Genomic DNA, 23,934 nt, shown 5'->3' with positions numbered 1-23,934 from the left:
CAGCAGGAGAACCCAAAATTATATCAGAGACCCCAAAAATGACACCAGACCCACCCAAATCAACAGGAGACCCCAAAATGACATCAGAGACCCCAAAAGTGACATCAGAGACCCCAAAATCAACATGAGATCCCAAAATGACATCAGATACCCCAAAAGTGACATCGGAGACCCCAAAATGACATCGGAGACCTCAAAAGTGACACCAGACACCCCAAAAGTGCCATCAGGGCCATCAAAATCAACACGAGACCCCAAAAGTGGCACCAGACCCACCCAAATCAACAGGAGATCCCAAAATGACATTGGAGATCCCAAAATGACATCAGAGATCCCAAAAGTGACATCAGAGACCCCAAAAGTGACATCAGAGACCCCAAAATGACATCAGGGCCACCCAAATCAACATGAGATCCCAAAATGACATCAGAGATCCCAAAAGTGACATCAGAGACCCCAAAATGACATCGGAGACCCCAAAAGTGCCATGAGGGCCACCCAAATCAACAGGAGACCCCAAAAGTGCCATCAGGGACCCCAAAAGTGCCATCACAGACCCCAAAAGTGCCATCAGACCCACCCAAATCAACAGGAGACCCCAAAATTATATCAGAGACCCCAAAAGTGACATCAGACGCACCCAAGTCAACAGGAGACCCCAAAAGTGACATCAGAGACCCCAAAAGTGTCAGTGGAGACCCCAAAGTGACATCAGAGATCCCAAAAGTGACATCAGGGCCACCCAAGTCAACAGGAGACCCCAAAGTGACATCGGAGACCCCAAAGTGACATCAGAGACCCCAAAATGACATCGGAGATCCCAAAAGTGACATCAGAGATCCCAAAATGACATCAGAGATCCCAAAATGACATCGGAGACCCCAAAAGTGACATCAGAGACCCCAAAAGTGCCATGAGGGCCACCAAAATCCAGAGGAGATCCTAAAATGACATTGGAGATCCCAAAAGTGACACCAGACACCCCAAAAGTGCCATCAGGGCCACCCAAATCAACAGGAGACCCCAAAATGACATCAGAGACCCCAAAAGTGACATCAGAGACCCCAAAAGTGACACCAGGGCCACCCAAATCAACATGAGATCCCAAAATGACATCAGAGATCCCAAAAATGACATCAGAGACCCCAAAAGTGACATCGGAGACCCCAAAATGACATCAGAGACTCCAAAAGTGCCATTGTAGACTGAAAAAGTGACACCAGACACCCCAAAAGTGCCATCAGGGCCATCAAAATCAACAGGAGACCCCAAAAGTGGCACCAGACCCACCCAAATCAACAGGAGACCCCAAAATGACATCAGAGACCCCAAAAGTGACATCAGAGACCCCAAAATGACATCAGAGACCCCAAAAATGACACCAGGGCCACCCAAATCAACATGAGATCCCAAAATGACATCAGAGACCCCAAAAGTGCCATCAGAGACCCCCAAAAATGACATTGGAGATCCCAAAAGTGCCATCAGGGCCACCCAAATCAACAGGAGACCCCAAAAGTGACATCAGAGACCCCAAAATGACATCGGAGACCCCAAAAGTGCCAGTGGAGACCCAAAAGTGACATCAAAGCCACCCAAATCAGCAGGAGAACCCAAAAGTGACATCGGAGACCCCAAAAGTGACACCAGACCCACCCAAGTCAACAGGAGACCCCAAAATGACATCAGAGACCCCAAAATGACATCAGAGACCCCAAAAGTGTCAGTGGAGACCACAAAGTGACATCAGAGATCCCAAAAGTGACATCAGGGCCACCCAAGTCAACAGGAGACCCCAAAGTGACATCGGAGACCCCAAAATGACATCAGAGATCCCAAAAGTGCCATCAGAGACCCCAAAATGACATCAGAGACCCCAAAAGTGTCAGTGGAGACCCCAAAGTGACATCAGAGACCCCAAAGTGACATCAGAGACCCCAAAAGTGACATCAGTGACCCCAAAATGACATCGGAGACCCCAAAATGACATTGGAGATCCCAAAAGTGACACCAGACACCCCAAAAGTGCCATCAGGGCCACCCAAATCAACAGGAGACCCCAAAATGACATCAGAGACCCCAAAAGTGACATCAGAGACCCCAAAAGTGACACCAGGGCCACCCAAATCAACATGAGATCCCAAAATGACATCAGAGATCCCAAAAATGACATCGGAGACCCCAAAAGTGCCATTGTAGACTGAAAAAGTGACACCAGACACCCCAAAAGTGCCATCAGGGCCACCCAAATCAACAGGAGACCCCAAAAGTGGCACCAGACCCACCCAAATCAACAGGAGACCCCAAAATGACATCAGAGACCCCAAAAGTGTCAGTGGAGACCCCAAAATGACATCAGAGATCCCAAAAGTGACATCAGAGCCACCCAAGTCAACAGGCGACCCCAAAGTGACATCGGAGACCCCAAAAGTGCCATCAGAGACCCCAAAAGTGCCATCAGAGACCCCAAAAGTGCCACCAGGGACCCCAAAAGTGCCACCAGGGACCCCAAACCCGACCACCCCCAGGACTCACTTGAGCTTGAAGACGTTCTTCTTCTTCTTGTAGTCGCTGGCCACCTCGCTGGCGGCGCGGTGCAGGCTCAGCAGGGGCTCCCCGCCGTGCGTGGCCCCCGACGCCGGGCCCTTGGCGTCCTTGTAGAAGCCCAGGTCGCCCTTGGCCAGCACGCAGTAGAGGTTCACCCAGGACCTGCTCGCGGTGGGACGTGGGCTGACCACAGGGCTTGGGGGAAACCGAGTTTTGGTGGATCCCCAAGATTTGGTGGATTGGTCGATGAAGGGTCCTGTCTTTGGTGTCCACCCAAATTTTGGTCGATCCCCTTCGCTGATGGACCCCCCAACTCGTGGTAGAACCCCAAATTTTGGTCAATCTCCTTTGTTGGAGAGCCCCAACCCCTGGTGGAACCCCAAATTTTGGTGGGCTCTCTCCACTGATGGACACCAAACCTTTGGAGAAACCCCAACCCTTGGTGGACCCCCTCACTGATGGACCCCCAACCCTTGGTGGACCCCCTCACTGATGGACCCCCAACCCTTGGTGGACCCCTCATGGATGGACCCCCAACCCTTGGTGAACCCCCTCACTGATGGACCCCCAACCCTTGGTGAACCCCCTCACTGATGGACCATCCAGCTGGTGGTGAAATCCCAAATTTTGGGGAATTCCAAGTCTTGGTAACCCCCAAATTCTGGTGGATCTCCTCCATTGATGGACCCCAGGCCCTGGTGGACCCCAACCACTGGTGAACCCCCAACCCTTGACGAAACCCTTCCATTGATGAACCCCCAACCCTTGGAGAGCCCCCAACTCTTGGAGAAGCCCCAAACCTTGGTGAACCTCGTCCATTGATGACCCCCAACCCTTGGAGAACCCCCAACCCTTGATGAACCCCAACCCTTGGAGAACCACAACTCCTGATGACCTCCAACCCTTGGAGAAACCCCCCCCGAACTCTTGATGACCCCCAACCCTTGGAGCACCCCCAACTCTTGGAGAACCCCAACCCTTGGAGAACCCCTTCCATTGATGAACCCCAACCCTTGGCAAACCCCAACTCCTGATGACCCCCAACCCTTGGAGAACCCCCAACTCTTGGAGCACCCCCAACTCCTGATGACCCCCAACTCTTGGAGCACCCTGAACTCCTGATGACCCCCAGCCCTTGGAGCACCCCCAACTCCTGATGACCCCCAACCCTTGGAGAACCTCCAACTCCTGATGACCCCCAACCCTTGGAGCACCCCCAACTCCTGATGACCCCCAACCCTTGGAGAACCCCCAACTCCTGATGACCCCCAACTCTTGATGAACCCCAACTCCTGATGACCCCCAACCCTTGGAGCACCCTGAACTCCTGATGACCCCCAACCCTTGGAGCACCCTGAACTCCTGATGACCCCCAACTCTTGGAGAACCCCTTCCATTGATGAATCCCAACCCTTGGAGAACCACAACTCCTGATGACCCCCAACCCCTGGAGCACCCTGAACTCCTGATGACCCCCAACTCCTGATGACCCTCAACCCTTGGAGAACCCCCCAACTCCTGATGACCCTCAACCCTTGATGAACCCCAACTCCTGATGACCCCCAACCCTTGGAGCACCCCCCCAACCCTTGATGACCCCCAGCTCTTGATGACCCCCAACCCTTGGCGTACCCCTTCCATTGATGACCCCCAACCCTTGATGAACCCCAACTCTTGATGACCCCCAGCTCTTGATGACCCCCAACCCTTGGCAAGCACCAACCCTTGGAGAACCCCCAACTCTTGATGACCCCCAGCCCTTGGAGAAACCTGAACTCCTGATGACCCCCAACTCCTGATGACCCCCAACACTTGGAGAAACCTGAACTCCTGATGACCCCCAACTCCTGATGACCCCCAACCCTTGGAGAACCTCCAACTCTTGATGACCCCCAACCCTTGGAGCACCCCCAACTCCTGATGACCCCCAACCCTTGGAGCACCCCCAACTCTTGATGACCCCCAACCCTTGGAGCACCCTGAACTCCTGATGACCCCCAACCCTTGGAGCACCCCCAACTCCTGATGACCCCGAACCCTTGGAGAACCCCCAACTCCTGATGACCCCCAACTCCTGATGACCCCCAACTCTTGGAGAACCCCTTCCATTGATGACCCCCAACCCTTGATGAACCCCAACTCTTGATGACCCCCAGCTCTTGATGACCCCCAACCCTTGGCAAGCACCAACCCTTGGAGAACCCCCAACTCTTGATGACCCCCAACCCTTGGAGAAACCTGAACTCCTGATGACCCCCAACTCCTGATGACCCCCAACCCTTGGAGAACCCCCCAACTCTTGATGACCCTCAACCCCTGGAGAACCCCCAACTCCTGATGACCCCCAACCCTTGGAGCCCCCCCACGGCCACGCTGCCCCCAGACCTGTTGGACGCCTTCTTGCCGGCGCCGTCGAGCTCGTGCTTGCGCAGCAGGAACCCCTCGTGCGTCACCGTGTGGGCCGGCGGCGGCGGCGGCGGCGCGCTGCCCTGCGCCGGGGCCGACCGCGAGCGCCGCGGCTCCGCCGGGCCCTGCGCCGAGTCCCGGGGACGCGGCCGGCGCCGCGGCTTCGGCCGGTCCCGCGCGCGGGGACGCTCCGGCCGCGGGGTCCTCTCCGGAAGGGCCTCGGGGCCGGCGGGGAGACGGGCGGGGGAGTCGCGGTCACGGGGCTGGGGACAGCAGGGGACAGTGAGGGGACAGTGAGGGGACAATGAGGGGAGATCCAGGGGACAGTGAGGGGACAATGAGGGGAGATCCAGGGGACAGTGAGGGGACAGTGAGGGGAGATCCAGGGGACAGTGAGGGGACAGTGAGGGGAGATCCAGGGGACAGTGAGGGGACAGTGAGGGGACAGTGAGGGGACAGTGAGGGGAGATCCAGGGGACAGTGAGGGGACAGTGAGGGGACACATGAGGAGATCCAGGGGACAGTGAGGGGACAGTGAGGGGACAATGAGGGGAGATCCAGGGGACAGTGAGGGGACAATGAGGGGACACGCGAGGAGATCCAGGGGACAGTGAGGGGACAATGAGGGGAGATCCAGGGGACAGTGAGGGGACAGTGAGGGGACATCAAGAGGGACAGTGAGGGGACACATGGGGAGATCCAGGGGACAGTGAGGGGACAATAGGGGGTCTCCAGGGGGACATGAAGGGGACATGCAGGGGGACATGGAGGGGACACTGAGGGATCTCCAGGGCGACATGGAGGGGACACCAAGGGGAATCCAAAGGGACACAAAGAGGAATCCTTGGGGCCACCAAAGGGCCACCAAAGGGTCACCAAGGTGCCACCAAGGACTCACCGAAGCCGGCACGGGGCCACCCGCCTCCTTCTCCTGCAGCTGCTCCACGATGTCGGCCAGGGTGGCTTTGCTGCTGGAGGACATTTGGAGACCACGGTGGCATCACCTCAGCCCCGTCCCCTCCCCGGTGTCCCCGCGGCGTCCCCGCTGCGTCCCCTCGCTCACCCGCCGCCCTTCCCGTCGTGCCGCGGCGGCTCCGGCTCGCTGGACTCCTGCCGCTCCAGCCGGCGCTCCCGGCGCTCCCGGCGCCGCTCCGGCCGCGCCTCGCCGGGCTCCTCGGCCTTGGCGGCCGCCACCGGGGGCTCGGTGACCGCAGAGGTGGCCGCGGTGACGGCGGGCGGGGGCGGCTCGGCGGGCGCGGCGGCGGCGGGCGGCGGCTGGACGCGGTCGAGCTTGGGCTGGAGGCGCTCCGGGCGCAGCTCGTGCCGGACGTAGGCGACGCGCGGCTCCGGCCGGCGAGGGTCGGCTCCGCCCGGGGGCTCCCCCAGGAACTTGCGGGTCAGGAGCGGCGTCGGCGGCTGCTGCTTCTGCTCGGCCTTGAGCTTCTCGATCTGGGCCGTGGTGGAGATGGTGGAGATGGTGGAGATGGGGATGGTACGTGAGATGGAGATGGGGATGATGGAGATGGGGAGGAGATGGCGATGATGAAGATGAAGATGGAGATGACATGGAGATGAGGATGGGGATGAGGTGGAAATTATGGAGATGATGGAGATGGAGATGGAGATGGCAATTGAGATGACAGATGGGATTGAGATGGAGATGATGGAGATGATGGAGATGGAGATGGAGATGGGTTAGAGATGCAGATGATGGAAATGGAGATGGGGAGGAGATGGAGATGGGGAGGAGATGGAGATGGAGATCATGGAGATGGAGGTGGGGATGATGGAGATGATGAAGATGAAGATGGAGATGACATGGAGATGAGGATGGGGATGAGATGGAAATTATGGAGATGATGGAGATGGAGATGGAGATTGGGATGAGATGGAGATGGCAATTGAGATGACAGATGAGATGGAGATGGAGATTATGGAGATGATGGAGATGGAGATGGAGATGGAGATGGAGATGGGATAGAGATGCAGATGATGGAGATGGAGATGGGGAGGAGATGGAGATGGGGATGATGGAGATTATGAAGATGAAGATGGAGATGACATGGAGATGAGGATGGGGATGAGATGGAAATTACGGAGATGATGGAGATGGAGATGGAGATTGGGATGAGATGGAGATGGCAATTGAGATGACAGATGGGATGGAGATGGAGATTATGGAGATGATGGAGATGGAGATGGGATAGAGATGGAGATCATGGAGATGGAGATGGGGAGGAGATGGAGATGGAGATCATGGAGATGGAGATGGGGAGGAGATGGAGATGGGGAGGAGATGGAGATGGAGATCATGGAGATGGAGATGGGGATGATGGAGATTATGAAGATGGAGGTGACATGGAGGATGGGGATGAGGTGGAAATGATGGAGATGATGGAGATGGAGATTGGGATGAGATGGAGACGGCAATTGAGATGACAGATGAGATGGAGATGGAGATTATGGAGACGGAGATGGAGATGGGATTGAGATGGAGATGAGATGCAGATGATGGAGATGGAGATGGGGAGGAGATGGAGATGGAGATCGTGGAGATGGAGATGGGGATGATGGAGATTATGAAGATGGAGATGATACGGAGGATGGGGATGAGATGGAAATTATGGAGATGATGGAGATGGAGATGATGGAGATGATGGAGATGGAGATGGAGATGGGATAGCGATGCAGATGATGGAGATGGAGATGGGGAGGACATGGAGATGGAGATGATGGAGATGGAGATGGGGAGGAGATGGAGATTATGAAGATGAAGATGGAGATGACATGGAGATGAGGATGGGGATGAGATGGAAATTATGGAGATGATGGAGATGGAGATGGCAATTGAGATGACAGATGGGATGGAGATGGAGTGGAGATGGAGATGGGGATTATGGATGGAAATGATGGAAATGGAGATGAGATGGAGATGGAGATGGAGATGGGATGCAGATGGAGACGATGGAGATAGAAGTGATGTTGACGGAGATGACAGAGGTGAGAAGGGGACAGGGATGAAGATGAAGATGGAGGTGGAGATGAAGATAAAGCCAGTGACGGAAACAGCGACAGAGATGGGAATGGGATGAAGATCAAGGTCAGATGAGGAGAAGGCTCTGCTGAGCCCACAGCTGTCCCCACCCCCAGCAGGGCCCGGCCCCGGGGATGTCCCCGCGGCAGCCGTACCGTGGTGAGGCGCCGCAGGGAGCTGAACCTCTCCTCCCAGGCGGCCGCCGCCTTCCGGAAGGCCTCGTGCCGCCGGATCAGCTGCTCCACCTCGTCCACGCTGCTGCCCAGCTCCTGGCTCTTCAGCAGCGGCTCCTGGGCCGTCAGCCACGCGTCGGCCACCACGGCCTCCTGCGCGAACTGGTGCACCTCGCGCACTGCCGGCACAGCCGGGGCCGCCCGTCACCGCCGCGGGGTCACCGCCGGGGCTGGCGTCACCCGTCAGCTGCTGGCCCTCATGGTTTGGTGTCACCCACGGGCTGGTGTCCCCCATAATTTGGTGTTCCTCACAATTTGGTGTTTCTCACAATTTGGTGTTCCCCATATTTGGTGTTCATCATAATTTGGTGCTCCCCATAATTTTGTATTCTTCATAATTTGGTGCTCCCCATAATTTGGTGTTCCTCACAATTTGGTGTTTCTCACAATTTGGTGTTCCCCATATTTGGTGTTCCCCATAATTTGGTGCTCCCCATAATTTTGTATTCTTCATAATTTGGTGCTCCCCATAATTTGGTGTTCCTCACAATTTGGTGTTCCTCACAATTTGGTGTTCCCCATATTTGGTGTTCCCCATAATTTTGTATTCTTCATAATTTGGTCTCCCCCATAATTTGGTGTTCCTCACAATTTGGTGTTCATCATAATTTGGTGTTCCCCATAATTTGGTGTTCCCTATAATTTCATGTTCCTCATAATTTGGTGTTCCCCATAATTTGGTGATCCCCGTAAATTCGTGTTCTCCATAATTTCATGTTCCTCATAATTTGGTGTCTCCCATAACTTGGTGTTCCTCATAATTTTGTATTCTTCATCATTTAGTGCTCCCCATAATTTGGTGCTCCCCATAATTTGGTGTTCCCCATAATTTCATGTTCCCCATAATTTCATGTTCCCCATAATTTGTTGATCCCCGTAATTTTGTGTTCTTCATAATTTCGTGTTCCTCATAATTTCGTGTTCCCCATAATTTTGTATTCTTCATAATTTAGTGCTCCCCTTATTTTGGTGTCCCCCATAATTTGGTGCCCCCCAGAATTTGGTGCCCCCCATAATTTGGTGCCCCCCATAATTTGGTGTTCCTCATAATTTGGTGGTCCCCATAATTTTGTATTCTTCATAATTTAGTGCTTCCCTTATTTTGGTGTCCCCCATAATTTGGTGCCCCCCATAATTTGGTGCCCCCCATAATTTGGTGTTCCTCATAATTTGGTGATCTCCTTAATTTGGTGGTCCCCATAATTTCATGTTCCCCATAATTTGGTGTTCCCCATAATTTGGTGATCCCCATAATTTCGTGTTCCTCATAATTTTGTATTCTTCATACTTTAGTGCTCCCCCTAATTTGGTGTTCCCCATAATTTGGTGATCCCCATAATTTCGTGTTCCTCATAATTTTGTGTTCCCCATAATTTTGTATTCTTCATAATTTCATGTTCTCCATAATTTCGTGTTCTTCATAATTTCATGTTCCTCATAATTTGGTCTTCCCCATAACTTGGTGTTCCTCATAATTTAGTGCTCCCCATAATTTGGTGTTCTCCATAATTTCATGTTCCTCATAATTTCAAGTTCCTCATAATTTGGTGTTCCCAATAATTTGGTGTCTCCCATAACTTGGTGTTCCTCATAATTTTGTATTCTTCATAATTTAGTGCTCCCCATAATTTAGTGCTCCCCATAATTTGGTGATCCTCATCATTTGGTGTTTCCCATAATTTCATGTTCCCCATAATTTGGTGTTCCTCATAATTTGGTGTTCTCCTTAATTTGGTGGTCCCCATAATTTTGTATTCTTCATAATTTAGTGCTCCCCTTATTTTGGTGTCCCCCATAATTTGGTGCCCCCCATAATTTGGTGCTCCCCATAATTTGGTGTTCTTCATCATTTCATGTTCCTCATAATTTTGTGTTCCCCATAATTTCATGTTCCCCATAATTTGGTGTTCCCCATAATTTGGTGCCCCCCATAATCTGGTGCCCCCCATAATTTGGTGCCCCCCATAATTTGGTGCTCCCCATACCCTGGTGACTCTCACGACCCAATGTCCACCCCAAGACCTGGTGTTCCCCCAGCCCCCGATGTCCCCGCAGCCCCCGATGTCCCCCCGGTGTCCCCGGGGGTGGCACTCACTCTGCTGCAGCCACTCCCAGTGCTTGTCCCACTTCTCCGTCATCTCCTTCTTCTTCGCCAGCAGCTTCTCCATGTGGGATTTGATCTGCGGGAGGGGGGACATGGGTCGGGACACCCCAGGAGTTCCACCACGCCCCCTCCCCACATTGTCCACCCCCCCGGGCACCTCGTCGGCCGCGGGGCTCTTGCTGAGGATGAGGGTCTTGCCCAGCTCCAGGCAGGTGGCCACGTTCTTGGCCCGCGCCTCCATCTCGGTCTTGAGGCTCTGGTGGTCGTTCATCAGCAGCTCCACCGAGGACACGTCCCTGGGGCAGGGCAGGGACAAGGGTGGGGATGGACGGGGCTCCGTGGTGGCTGGGAGGGGACACTGGCATGGGGAAGGGTGTGGGGTCCTCATGATGGACCAGGACGGGGTCCTTGGAGCCAAGGTGGGACAGGACATGGTCCTTGGGCCAATGGTGGGACAGGACTTGGTCCTTGGAGCCATGGTGGGACAGGATTATGTCCTTGGAGCCATGGTGGGACAGGACTTGGTCCTTGGAGCCATGGCGGGACAGGACATGGTCCTTGGGTCCATGGTGCGACAGGATTTGGTCCCTGGGCCCATGGTGGGACAGGATTTGGTCCCTGGGTCCATGGTGGGACAGGACATGATCCATGGGCCCATGGTGGGACAGGACACGATCCTTGGGTCCATGGTGGGACAGGACATGGTCCTTGGGTCCATGGTGGGACAGGATTTGGTCCTTGGAGCCATGGCGGGACAGGACATGATCCATGGGCCCATTGTGGGCCAGGATTTGATCCATGGGTCCATGGTGGGACAGGACACGATCCTTGGGTCCATGGTGGAACCAAGGATCCTCACATGGACCATGATGGAACCCAGATCCTCAGATGGACCAGGACGTGGTCCTTGGGTCCATGACGGAGCAGGACACGAACCCTCAGATGGACCAAGACCCAGAACCTCGTGATGGACCACCCCTTACCCCTGGCCCACCACCCCTACCTGGGCTTCTCCCCGGCGCCCATCTGGTGGAGCACGCCGTCCATCCAGGCCAGCAGGTCCCTGACGGTGCCCACGAAGCGGATCTTGTCGGCCACGCTGGCCACGTGCAGCCGGCACTCCTCGCACGCCGCCAGCAGCTCCTTCCAGGCCCGCAGCACCTCCTGCTCGCGCCCGGCGATGGCCTCGGCGTTGTCGCCGGCGTAGAGCGTCCTCAGCTGCGCCGCGCCCTCCTGCAGCTGCCGCACCTGCGTCACCAGCACCTCCACGTCGTGCTCGAAGGCGCCCAGGGCCCTCTGCAAGGCGCCGGCCGAGCTCCTGCCCTCGCGCGCCGCCAGCTCGGGCAGCCGCTGCCGCTTCTCCTCGATCTGCCCCAGCACCTCCTTGCAGTCGTTGAAGAACTTGTGCAGCTCGTGGGACGCCGCCAACATCTGGGCGCGCGTCTCCATCAGCTCCAGGAGGTCGGCCCAGGCCTCGTTGACGCCGTCCTTCCACTCGGCGATGGTGGCGGCGTCGGTGTGGCCGTAGTCGATGAGCTCGTCCACCATCTGGTTGACGGCGGCGATGCGCTCCTGGCCCACACTGCCCGTCTCGCTGGCGAACTCCAGGAACTTCTCCTGCAGCAGCTGCCGCGGCCCGCGGAGGGTGTGGGGAGGGGTCAGCGCTGGGCAGGGCTTGGCACCACCCGGCTGGGGGGGGATGGTGCCAGGACCCCCAGCCAGGGGTGAGGGGATAGTGCCAGGACCACCAGGGCAGGATGCCACCACCAGGAAAGGTGCCAGGACCACCAGGATGGGGCAGGGATGGTGCCAGGACCCCCAGCCAGGGGTGAGACGATGGTGCCAGGACCACCAGGAAGGTGCCAGGACCACCAAGATGGGGTAGGGATAGTGGCAGAACCCCCAGCCAGGGGACAAAGGGGGTGGCCAGGACCACCAGGAAGGTGCCAGGATCACCAGGATGGGGCAGGGACGGTGCCAGGACCCCCAGCCAGGGGTGAGGCGATGGTGCCAGGACCACCAGGATGGGGCAGGGATGGTGCCAGGACCCCCAGCCAGGGGACAAAGGGCATGGCCAGGACCACCAGGGCAGGATGCCACCACCAGGAAAGGTGCCAGGACCACCAGGATGGGGCAGGGATGGTGCCAGGACCCCCAGCCAGGGGTGAGGGGATGGTGCCAAGACCACCAGGAAGGTGCCAGGACCACCAGGATGGGGCAGGGATGGTGCCAGGACCCCCAGCCAGGGGACAAAGGGGGTGGCCAGGACCACCAGGATGGTGCCAGGATCACCACGATGGAGCAGGGATGGTGGCAGGACCTCCAGCCAGGGGATGGAGATGATGACCAAGACCACCAGGATGGTCCCAGAACCCTCATTCAGGAGACAGAGGTGATGCCCAGGACCACCAGGATGGGGCAGGGATGGTGCCAGGACCCCCACCCAGGGGACAGAGGGGATGGCCAGGACCACCAGGATGCTGCCAGGACCTCCACCCAGGGAAGGGAGGGGATGGCCAGGACCAGGAAGGTGCCAGGACCACCAGGAAGGTGCCAGGACCAGGAAGGTGTCAGGACCACCAGGTTTGTGCCAGGACCACCAGGATGGTGGCAGGGGGGATGGCCAGGACCACGAAGGTGCCAGGACCACCAGGAAGGTGCCAGGACCACCAGGCGACAGAGGAGATGGTCAGGACCTCGAGGGTGGTGCCAGAACCACCAGGAATCTTCCAGGACCTCTGCCAGAACCCTCAGGACAGCACCACGAGTCACAACCTCCCCCACACCCCCCAGAAACTTCTCCACCCACCTCGACCACGGCGCCAAAGCCACCCCAGCCCCGACCACGCCCTCACCGTGACGTGCTCGAAGTCCTGCCCCAGCTCGGGCGAGCCGGCCACCACCTCCTTCTCGGCGATCCAGTGCTCCAGCTCGTCCACCTCGCGGTTGAGCTGGTAGAGCCAGTACTGCTGCTCCAGCTTGACCTTGCGCTCCTCCACCAGGTCCTTCAGAGACACGTACAGCCGGTCAACCTGCGACTGCCGCCTGCTGACCTGTTCGCTGGGCAAGGACAGCACGGCGCCCGTCAGCCCCGGCGGCGCCCAGAGGTGCGCGGGGGGCCGGGGGTGGGCGGGGGTGGCCGGGGGGTGGGTGGGGGGTGGGCGGACCTCTGGGGGTGGCCGAGCTCCAGGAGGGCGCGGCACTGGCGGGAGAGCTGGGCGATGGTCTCCTCGTAGTTCTCGATGGTTTGCTCGGTCAGGAGGTGCTTCTTGAGGAGCTGGAGGGTGCTCTGCTCGTCCTGGCATGGGGCGGGGCGGGGGGGTCTTGAGGGTGGGCAGCAGCGCCCGACGTGACCCAACTCAACCAGTGAAGTCAACCCAACCGCCCAACCCAACCAACCCAACCCAACCCAACAGAGCCAGCTAAACCCAACCCAACCGCCCAACCCAACCCAACCCAACCACCCAATTCACTCAATCAAACCAACCCAACCACCAAACACAACCCAACCTCATCCAATCCAACCCAACCAACCCAACCCAACCCAACCCAACAGAGCCAGCTAAACCCAACCCAACCAACCAACCCAACCCAACCAGTGCAACCAACCAACCCAACTCAACCAGTGAAGTCAACCCAACCACCCAACCCAACCCAACCCACCCAACCCAACCCAACCACGCCCAACCCAACCCAACCAACCCAACCCACCCAACCCAACCACGCCCAACCCAACCCAACCACGCCCAACCCAACCCACCCCAACCCAACCCAACCACGCCCAACCCAACCCAACCCAACCATGCCCAACCCAACCCAACCCAACCCAACCAACCCAACCCACCCAACCCAACCCAACCACGCCCAACCCAACCCAACCCAACCCAACCCAACCCAACTCATCCAACCCACCCAACCCAACCCAACCCAACCCAACCCAACCCAACCCACCCAACCAACCCAACCCAACCAACCCAACCCACCCAACCCAACCCAACCCAACCCACCCAACCAACCCAACCCAACCAACCCAACCCACCCAACCCAACCCAACTCATCCAACCCAACCCAACCCAACCCAATTCATCCAACCAGTCCAACCCAACCCAACCCACCCAACCCAACCCAACCCAACCCAACTCATCCAACCCAACCCAACCCACCCAACCCAACCCAACCCAACCCAACTCATCCAACCCACCCAACCCAAACTCATCCAACCCACCCAACCCAACCCAACTCATCCAACCCACCCAACCCAACCAACCCACCCAACCCACCCAACCCAACCCACCCCAACCCAACCCAACTCATCCAACCAACCCAACCCAACCCAACCCATCCAACCCACCCAACCCAACCCAACCAGCCCAACCCACCCCACCCAACCAACCCACCCAACCCAACCGCCCAACCCAACCCAACCCAACCGCCCAACCCAACCCAACCCAACTCATCCAACCAACCCAACCCAACCAACCCCACCCAACCCAACTCATCCAACCCACCCAACCCAACCCAACCCAACCCAACCCAACCCAACTCATCCAACCCAACCAACCCAACCCAACCCAACCCAACCCAACCCAACCCAACCAACCCAACCCAACCCAACCCAACTCATCCAACCAACCCAACCCAACCAACCCCACCCAACCCAACTCATCCAACCCACCCAACCCAACCCAACCCAACCCAACCCAACCCAACTCATCCAACCAACCCAACCCAACCAACCCCACCCAACCCAACTTATCCAACCCACCCAACCCAACCCAACCCAACCCAACCAACCCAACCCAACCCAACCCAACCCAACCAACCCAACCCAACTCATCCAACCAACCCAGCCCAACCCACCCAGCTGACCCAACCCAACCCCCCCAGACCCCACCTTTCCCTTCTCCTCGTTCATCAGGAGCAGCTCCTGCTCCCCCAGCCACGACTCCACCTCGGCCACGTCGAAGTAGTACTGCTCCAGCTGGTAGGTGGCGTCCAGGGCCTGCTGCCGCCGCTCCGTCTGCTCCTGCAGCTCGGCCCAGAGCGCCCCCAGCCGCTCCAGGAGGCCCCGCACGCCCTCGGCCTCGGGGCTCTTGATGGACGCCACGGCGGCCGCGCGCTCCAGCACCTCGTCCACGCGCGGCCGGTGCACCTGGATCTCCCGGCGCAGGTTCTGCAGGTGCCGTGCCACGGGGGTGGGTGGAGGGCTCGGGGTGGGGTGGGACCCCCCGGCCCCAGGAGCACCAGGGTGGTGCAAGGTCCCATGGTGAATTTTGGGGTCCCACCTTGCCCCCAAACGCCACCCAAAAAGGTGAGGAGCTGCACAAACATCTCCTCACCACCCCAACCCCCCGTGGTGAATTTTGGGGTCCCACCTTGCCCCCAAACGCGGTGCAGGTGCTGACCTGGTTCTTCTTGATGAACTGCTGGACGGTCTGGAGGTTGGTGCCGTGGTCCTTCAGCATGGCCAAGGGCAGGCGGTCCTGGACCCACATCTGGGACAGGGGTGGAGCTCGGTGTCATCTGTCCCCCATCGCTGTCCCACATCCCACCCCATCTCCATTTCTGGGTTCACCTCTGTCCTGCCCCAACACTCATCTCATCTCCATCCCATCTCCATCCATCTTCATCTTCATCCCATCTCCATCCCCATCCGTCTTCATCTTCATCCCATCTCTATCCCCATCCATCTTCATCTTCATCCCATCTCCATCTCCACCCCATTCACCCAAAACTCCACCCCATCTCCATCCTATCTCCATCCCATCTCCCTCTCCATCTTCACCCCCATCTCCATCTCATCTCCATCCCGATCCATCTCCATCCCATCTCCACCTTCATCCCACCTCTGTTTCCATCTCCATCTCCACCCCATTCACCTAAAACTCCATCCCATCTCCCTCTCCATCTTCACCCCCATCTCCATCTCCATCTCCATTCTATGTCCATCCCATCTCCAACCCCATCCATCTTCATCCCATTTCCATCTCATCTCCATCCCCATGTGTCTTCATCTTCATCCCATCTTCATCTCCACCCCATTCACCTGAAACTCCATCCCATCTCCATTCCATCTTCACGCCCTCTCCATCATCTCCATCCCATCTCCATCCCCATCCATCTTCATCTTCATCCCATCTCCATCTCCACCCCATTCATCTCAAACTCCATCCAATCCCCTTCTCCATCCTCACCTCCATCCCCATCCCCATCCATCTCCATCCCATCTCCATCTCCACCCCATTCACCTAAAACTCCATGCCATCTCCTTCATCTTCACTCCCATCTCCATCTCATCTCCATCATCTCCATCCATCCCATCTCCATCACCTCCGTCTCCATCACCTCCGTCTCCATCACCTCCCTCTCCATCATCTCCATCTCCATCATCTCCATCTCCATCACCTCCATCATCTCCATCTCCATCATATCCATCCATCCCATCTCCATCATCTCCATCTCCATCATCTCCATCCATCCCATCTCCATCCATCCCATCTCCATCTCCATCATCTCCACCATCTCCACCATCTCCATCTCCACCATCTCCACCATCTCCATCCATCCCATCTCCATCATCTCCATCCATCCCATCTCCATCCATCCCATCTCCATCCATCCCATCTCCATCCATCCCATCTCCATCTCCATCTGCACCATCTCCACCATCTCCATCATATCCATCCATCCCATCTCCATCATCTCCATCATCTCCATCTCCATCACCTCCATCCATCCTATCTCCATCATCTCCATCTCCATCATCTCCATCTCCATCACCTCCATCATCTCCATCTCCATCATATCCATCCATCCCATCTCCATCATCTCCATCATCTCCATCTCCATCACCTCCATCCATCCCATCTCCATCATCTCCATCTCCATCACCTCCATCTCCATCATATCCATCTCCACCACCTCCATCTCCATCCATCCCACCCCCAGCCCAGTCCCCACCCCACGCCGGTACTCACCACCTCGTCCTCCAGCTCATGGCTGACCTGGTGCACCTCCTTGGAGGCCAGCAGGATCCTGCGCCGCTCCTTGAGGGGCTCGATCAGGCGCACGATGCGCGTCCCCACCGCGCTCTGCCGCTCGCCCACCGCCTCCCGGCCGGCCGCCTGCGCCGGCAGCGCCGCCGCCTGCGCCTGCAGCTCGCCCACCTCCTTGTACCACTCCTCCACCTGCGACTCCATCGTCTGGGGACACACGGGGGGGACACGGGGGTGGCAAGGTGGGATGGCCGGGATGGCACCGACGGCAGGCGGTGTGCAGCGCTCCCCCCAGAAAACGTCCCGGCCCCACAAGGTGGTGGTCCCGTGATTTGGTGTCCACCATAACCTGGTGTCACCCCCCATAGTGTGGTGTCCACCATAATGTGGTGTCCACCATAACCTGGTGTCACCCCCCACAATGTGGTGTCCACCATACCCTCGTGTCCACCATAACCTGGTGTCCCTCCATAGCCTGGTGTCCCAACACCACCCAAAGTCCACCCATACCTGGTGTCTCCCCCAACATCTGGTGTCCCCCCAACACCTGCAGTCCCCTCAACACCTGCAGTCCTCCAAGGCCTGGTGTCCCCTCCCAAGGCCTTGAGTCCCCCCAAGGCCTGGTGTCCCCCCAAGGCCAGATGTCCCCCCAAGGCCTAGTATCCCTTCAACACCTGGTGTCCCCCCAACAACCAGTGTCTCCCCAACCCCTGGTGTCCCCTCCACCCGCAATGTCCCCCCAACCCCTGGTGTCCCCCCCAACTCCTGATGTCTTCCAACACCTGCTGTCCCCCCATCCCTGCTGTCCCCACCCCCAATGTCCCCATCTCTGCTGTCCCCCCATCCCTGCTGTCCCCATGCCCTGTCCCCATTTCCTGCTGTCCCTCATTCCCTGTCCCCAATCCCCGCTGTCCCCACCCCCTGTCCCTATCCTGTCCTCATCCCCCGCTGTCCCCATCCCCTGTCCCCCGCTGCTGTCCCCATCCCCGCTGTCCCCACCACCTTGTGTCCCCCGTCCCCTGTCCCTCTGCTGTCCCCAGCCTGTCCCCAGCCCTGCTATCCTCACCCTGCTTTCCCCATCCTATCCCCATCCGCTGTCCCCGTGCTGTCCCCGCACTGTCCCCACCCTGTCCCCACTCTGTCCCCACCCGCTGTCCCCCGCTGTCCCCCGCTGTCCCCGCACTGTCCCCACCCTGTCCCCATCCCCTGTCCCCCGCTGTCCCCCGCTGTCCCCCGCTGTCCCCGCTGTCCCCGCTGTCCCCATCCTGTCCCCACCCTATCCCCACTCTGTCCCCCGCTGTCCCCACTCTGTCCCCACCCGCTGTCCCCCCGCTGTCCCCCCGCTGTCCCCCCGCTGTCCCCCCGCTGTCCCCCCGCTGTCCCCCCGCTGTCCCCACTCTGTCCCCCGCTGTCCCCGCTGTCCCCGCTGTCCCCGCCGCACCTGCAGCCTGCTCAGCTGGCGGCTGACGCTGCGCAGGTCGGCGCCGCCGCTGCCGACGCTCTCCAGCTGCTCCTCGAGCCGGCCCAGCCGCGCCTCCACGTCGGCGAAGCTCCGCGCCAGGCGCTCGGCGGCCGCGGCCTCGGCCAGGCGGCGGCTGCGGGCCTGGCTGCTGCTCTCCAGCTCCTGCCAGCATCGCCGCAGCTCCTCCAGCTGCCGCCGCACGGCCCCGCTCAGCTCCGGCTTGGCCTGCACCAGCTCCTCTCCTTCCTGCGGAGGGGTTGGGGCGAGGTGGGACCCCAAAATTCACCATGAGGGGTTGGGAGGTGTTGGGGCAGCTCCTCACCTTCCTGGGGTGGGGTTGGGGCGAGGTGGGACCCCAGAATTCACCATGAGGGGCTGGGGCAGCTCCTCTCCTTCCTGGGATGGGGTTGGGGGCGAGGTGGGACCCCAGAATTCACCATGAGGGGCTGGGGCAGCTCCTCTCCTTCCTGGGGCGAGGTGGGACCCCAAAACTGAGCATGAGGGGCTGGGGAGGTGTTGGGGCAGCTCCTCTCCTTACTGGGGAGGAGTTGGGGGCGAGGTGGGACCCCAGAATTCATCAAAAGGGGCTGGGGCAGCTCCTCTCCTTCCTGGGATGGGGTTTGGGGCGAGGTGGGACCCCAAAAGTGAGCATGAGGAGGTGAGGTGGTGGGGAGCAAGGTGGGACCCCAGAATTCACCATGAGGGGCTGGGGAGGTGCTGGGGCTGCTCCTCAACTTCTGGGACGGGGTTGGGGGGGAGGTGGGACCCCAAAACTGACCTCGAGGGGTCGGGGTGGTGGGGGGGACACAGTGGGTGACACCACAGGGGGGAGGTGACACGGGTGGGGGACACACGGTGGGGGACACGAGGAGGGGAGGTGACACGAGGAGGGGTGACACGTTGGAGGTGACACGGGGAGGGGACACACGATGGGGGTGACACGGGGGGGGGTGACACGTTGGAGGTGACACGGTGGGGTGACACAGGTGGGGGACACACAAGGGGGGGTGACACGGGGAGGGGACACACGGTGGGTGACACCGGGGGGGGGGAGGTGACACGAGGAGGGGTGACACGGGGGGGTGACACGGGTGGGGGACACACGATGGGGGTGACACGGGTGGGTGACATGGGTGGGTGACACAGGTGGGTGACACGAGGGGAGGTGACACGGGTGGGGGACACACAAGGGGGGGTGACACGGGGAGGGGACACACGATGGGGGTGACACGCGAGGGGGAGGTGACACGAGGAGGGGTGACACGTTGGAGCTGACACGGGGGGGGTGACACAGGTGGGGGACACACAAGGGGGGTGACACGGGGAGGGGACATACGGTGGGGGACACCACGGGGGGGAGGTGACACGGGTGGGGTGACACGTTGGAGGTGACACGGGGGGGGTGACACAAGGGGGGGAACACACGATGGGGGTGACACGGGTGGGGGACACACGGTGGGGGACACCACGGGGGGGAGGTGACACGAGGAGGGGTGACACGCTGGAGGTGACACGGGGAGGGGACACACAAGGGGGGGTGACACGAGGGGGAGGTGACACGGGGGTTGACAGGAGGGGGACACACGATGGGGGTGACACGGGTGGGGGACACGAGGGGTGGGTGACACGAGGGGGAGGTGACACCACGTGTGGGGGATGGGGGGGGGACACCCGCGGGGAACGACGCAACCCAAATTCGGGGGAGGGGGGGGAGGGGGGAGGCGGGGGCTGCAGCAACGCGCGCGCGTGGGGGGAGGGGCAGAGCGCCAGCACCACCCGCACCCCCCCCCACCCCTCCCCCACCCCCCACCCCCTCCCCAGCGCCACGGAACCTTCTCGATCCTCTCGAGCCACTCGCGGTTCTGCGCCAGCTCGGCCAGGAAGGCGGGGTGCTGCAGCCACGGCTTGGGGGGGTCCCGCGGGGGGGGGGTCCCGCGAGGGGTCCCCGGCCATCAGCGCCTTGTCGCGGATCCAGCCATCCAGCTGCGGGGGGAGGGGCGGCTCAGCGGCCCCCCGCTGGGCCAGGGTCTCGGGGGGAGGGGGGGAGGGTAAACCCCCCCTTTGTACCCCCCCCAAAAAAAAACCACCAAAAATCCCCCCACCCAAAATAAAAAAAAAAAAAAATTTGGGAGGAGCTTTTTCTTTTTTTTCTAAAAAAAATCTAAATGAATTCCCCCCTCCCCAAAAAAAAAAAAAAAAAAAAAAATCGGGAGGTGCTTCGCCTCTTTTTCCCTAAAAATAAAAAATATCAGGAGAAGCCCCCTCCACTTTTTTTTCCTAAAAAATCAGGAGCCCCCTCCTCTTGTTCTAAAAAAAAAAAAATTCACCCCCCTCCCGCACAAAAAAAGCAGTAGGAGCCCCCCCCCCCCACCTCTTTTTCGCCTTTTTGCCCCCAAAAAAGCAGAGGAGGAACCCCCAGATCCTCCCTCCCAAAAAAACCAAAAAAAGGGGAGAGGAGCCTCCAAAAAAAAAAAAAAAAAAAAAAAAATCCCAAAAATAGCGCAGGGGACCCCCCAAAAAAATCTCAAAAAAATCCCAAAAATAGGCGAGGGGACCCCCAAAACAATCCCAAAAATAGCGGAGGGGACCCCCAAAATAATCCCCAAAAAATCCCAAAAATAACCGAGGCCCCCCCTCCCCCCCTTCAAAAAAAAAAAAGCGGAAGGGGCGCCAGGAGCCCCCTCCCCCTCCCCCTCCCCCTCCCCTTTTTTCCCAAAAAAGCGGCGGATTTGGGGTCGGAAGGGTCGGGGGAGGGGGGTGAGGATGAGGATGGAGGAGGGGGATGGAGATGGAGGAGGAGGGGGATGGAGATGGAGGGGGGGGAAGGAGGAGGAGGAGGAGGAGGATGGAGATGCTGGAGGAGGATGAGGATGGAGATGCTGGGGAAGGAGGAAGAGGAAGGCTCCGGAGGCTGCGGGAGGAGGCAGAGGAGGGTGAGGAGGATGAGGAGGCTGAGGAGGATGAAGAGGCCGGCGCGGGCTCCCGGCCGTGATGCAGCAGATCCCGGGCGGAGCGCGAGCGCCGGATGAGCCCGAGGAGATCCGGCCAAAAATCCCCGGAGCGGCGGGGGAAGCTGCGGCGAGCCCGGAGGGCCCCGAACCCACCCCAAAATCACCCCAAATCCACCCCAAATCACCCCAAAATCCATCCCAAATCCACCCCTAAATCCATCCCCAAAATCACCGCAAATCCACCCCAAAAGCCACCCCTAAATCCATCCCAAATCCATCCCAAATCCACCCCAAAATCCATCCCAAATCCACCCCAAATCCACCCCTAAATCACCCCAAAATCCATCCCAAATCCACCCCTAAATCACCCCAAATCCACCCCTAAATCACCCCTAAATCCAGCCCAAAATCACCCCCAAAATCCATCCCAAATCCACCCCAAATCCACCGCAAATCCACCCCTAAATCACCCCTAAATCCATTCCAAAATCACCCCAAAATCACCCCAAATCCACCCCTAAATCACCCCCAAAATCCATCCCAAATCCACCCCAAATCCACCGCAAATCCACCCCAAATCTACCCCTAAATCACCCCTAAATCCATCCCAAAATCACCCCTAAATCACCCCAAAATCCATCCCAAAATCACCCCAAAATTCAAACGAAATCCACCCCAAATTCACTCCCCAAAACCCCCACAAAATCCACCCCAAATCCACCCCAAATTCACCTCAAAACCCCCCAAAATTCATCTAAAAATCATCCCCAAATGCACCCCAAAATCCCCACAAAATTCACCCCAAATCGATCCCAAAGTCCCTCCAAACCCACCCCAAAATCCACCTCAATATCACCCCAAAATCCACCCCAAATTCACCTCAAAATTCACCCCAAAACCACCTGAAATCACCCAAAAATCTACCCCAAAGTTCACCCCCAACCCACCCCAAAGTCACCCAAAATCTACCCCCGAAACACCCCTAAATCCACCCAAAATCCATCCCAAAACCACCCCAAAGTCACCCAAAATCCCCCAAAATCCGTCCCAAAAATCACTCCCAAAATCCATCCCAAAATCCCTCCAAATCCACCCAAAATCCATCCCAAAAATCCACCCCAAATTACCTCAGTCACCCAAAATCCACCCCAAAATCCATCCCAAAATCCACCCCAAATTACCCCCAAATCCACCCAAAATCCATCCCAAAACCACCCCAAAGTCACCCAAAATCCCCCAAAATCCATCCCAAAAATCACTCCCAAAATCCATCCCAAAATCCCTCCATATCCGCCCAAAATCCATCCCAAAAATCCATCCCAAAATCCACCAAAAATCCACCCCAAATTACCCCAAACCCCCAAAATCCATCCCAAAATCCACCCTAAATTACCTCAAAGTCACCCAAAATCCACCCCTAAATCCATCCCAAAATCCATCCCAAAAATCACTACCAAAATCCCCAAAATCCATCCCAAAATCCATCCCAAAATCCACCAAAAATCCACCCCAAATTACCCCAAAGTCACCCCAAATCCATCCCAAAACCCCCAAAATCCATCCCAAAAATCACCCCAAATCCACCCCAAATAAACCCCAAAATCCACCCAAAATCCACCCCAAATCCACCCCAAATCCTTGGGGACATCCTTGGGGCTGAGCCATCTCCTGGGATGGACCAGGCAGGTCCCACCCCACCACCAGCGAAGCCTCCTGAGATGCTGAGGAGCCTCTGGGGGGTCTTGGAGACCCCCAAACCCCACCCCAAATCCATGGGGACATCTTTGAGGAACACCTTGAGGAACCCCAAGGGTCTTGGAGACCCCCAAACCCAACCCCAAATCCATGGGGGACATCTTTGAGGAACCCCGAGGGTCTTGGAGACCCCCAACCCAACCCCAAATCCATGGGGACATCCTTGGGGCTGAGCCATCTCCTGGGATGGACCAGGCAGGTCCCACCCCACCACCGGCGAAGCCTCCTGAGATGCTGAGGAGCCTCTGGGGGGTCTTGGAGACCCCCAAATCCATGGGGGACATCTTTGAGGAACACCTTGAGGAACCCCGAGGGTCTTGGAGACCCCAAACCCAACCCCAAATCCATGGGGACATCCTTGGGGCTGAGCCATCTCCTGGGATGGACCAGGCAGGTCCCACCCCACCACCAGCGAAGCCTCCTGAGATGCTGAGGAGCCTCTGGGGG

General features: G+C 58.2%; 1 protein-coding gene across 1 annotated transcript in view; it reads right to left on the bottom strand.

Moving 5' to 3' along the window:
- SPTBN4 (spectrin beta, non-erythrocytic 4) overlaps positions 1-23,934 on the bottom strand; it is a gene marked incomplete at its 5' end in the record, with an annotated part of 51,190 nt that overhangs the window by 3,330 nt on the left and 23,926 nt on the right. The window contains 16 exon segments of the mRNA XM_059872470.1: positions 2,536-2,709; positions 4,933-5,216; positions 5,852-5,924; positions 6,017-6,402; positions 8,143-8,339; positions 10,316-10,400; positions 10,482-10,620; positions 11,328-11,950; positions 13,180-13,384; positions 13,492-13,622; positions 15,219-15,497; positions 15,730-15,819; positions 17,302-17,526; positions 18,761-19,027; positions 20,614-20,709; positions 20,711-20,764. Of these exon segments, the coding sequence (XP_059728453.1) occupies positions 2,536-2,709; positions 4,933-5,216; positions 5,852-5,924; positions 6,017-6,402; positions 8,143-8,339; positions 10,316-10,400; positions 10,482-10,620; positions 11,328-11,950; positions 13,180-13,384; positions 13,492-13,622; positions 15,219-15,497; positions 15,730-15,819; positions 17,302-17,526; positions 18,761-19,027; positions 20,614-20,709; positions 20,711-20,764 (3,308 nt within the window).

This window comes from Haemorhous mexicanus, chromosome 36, assembly GCF_027477595.1.
Source record: "Haemorhous mexicanus isolate bHaeMex1 chromosome 36, bHaeMex1.pri, whole genome shotgun sequence".
Lineage (NCBI taxonomy): Eukaryota > Metazoa > Chordata > Aves > Passeriformes > Fringillidae > Haemorhous > Haemorhous mexicanus.
This window is presented reverse-complemented; position numbering and strand designations above follow the sequence as displayed.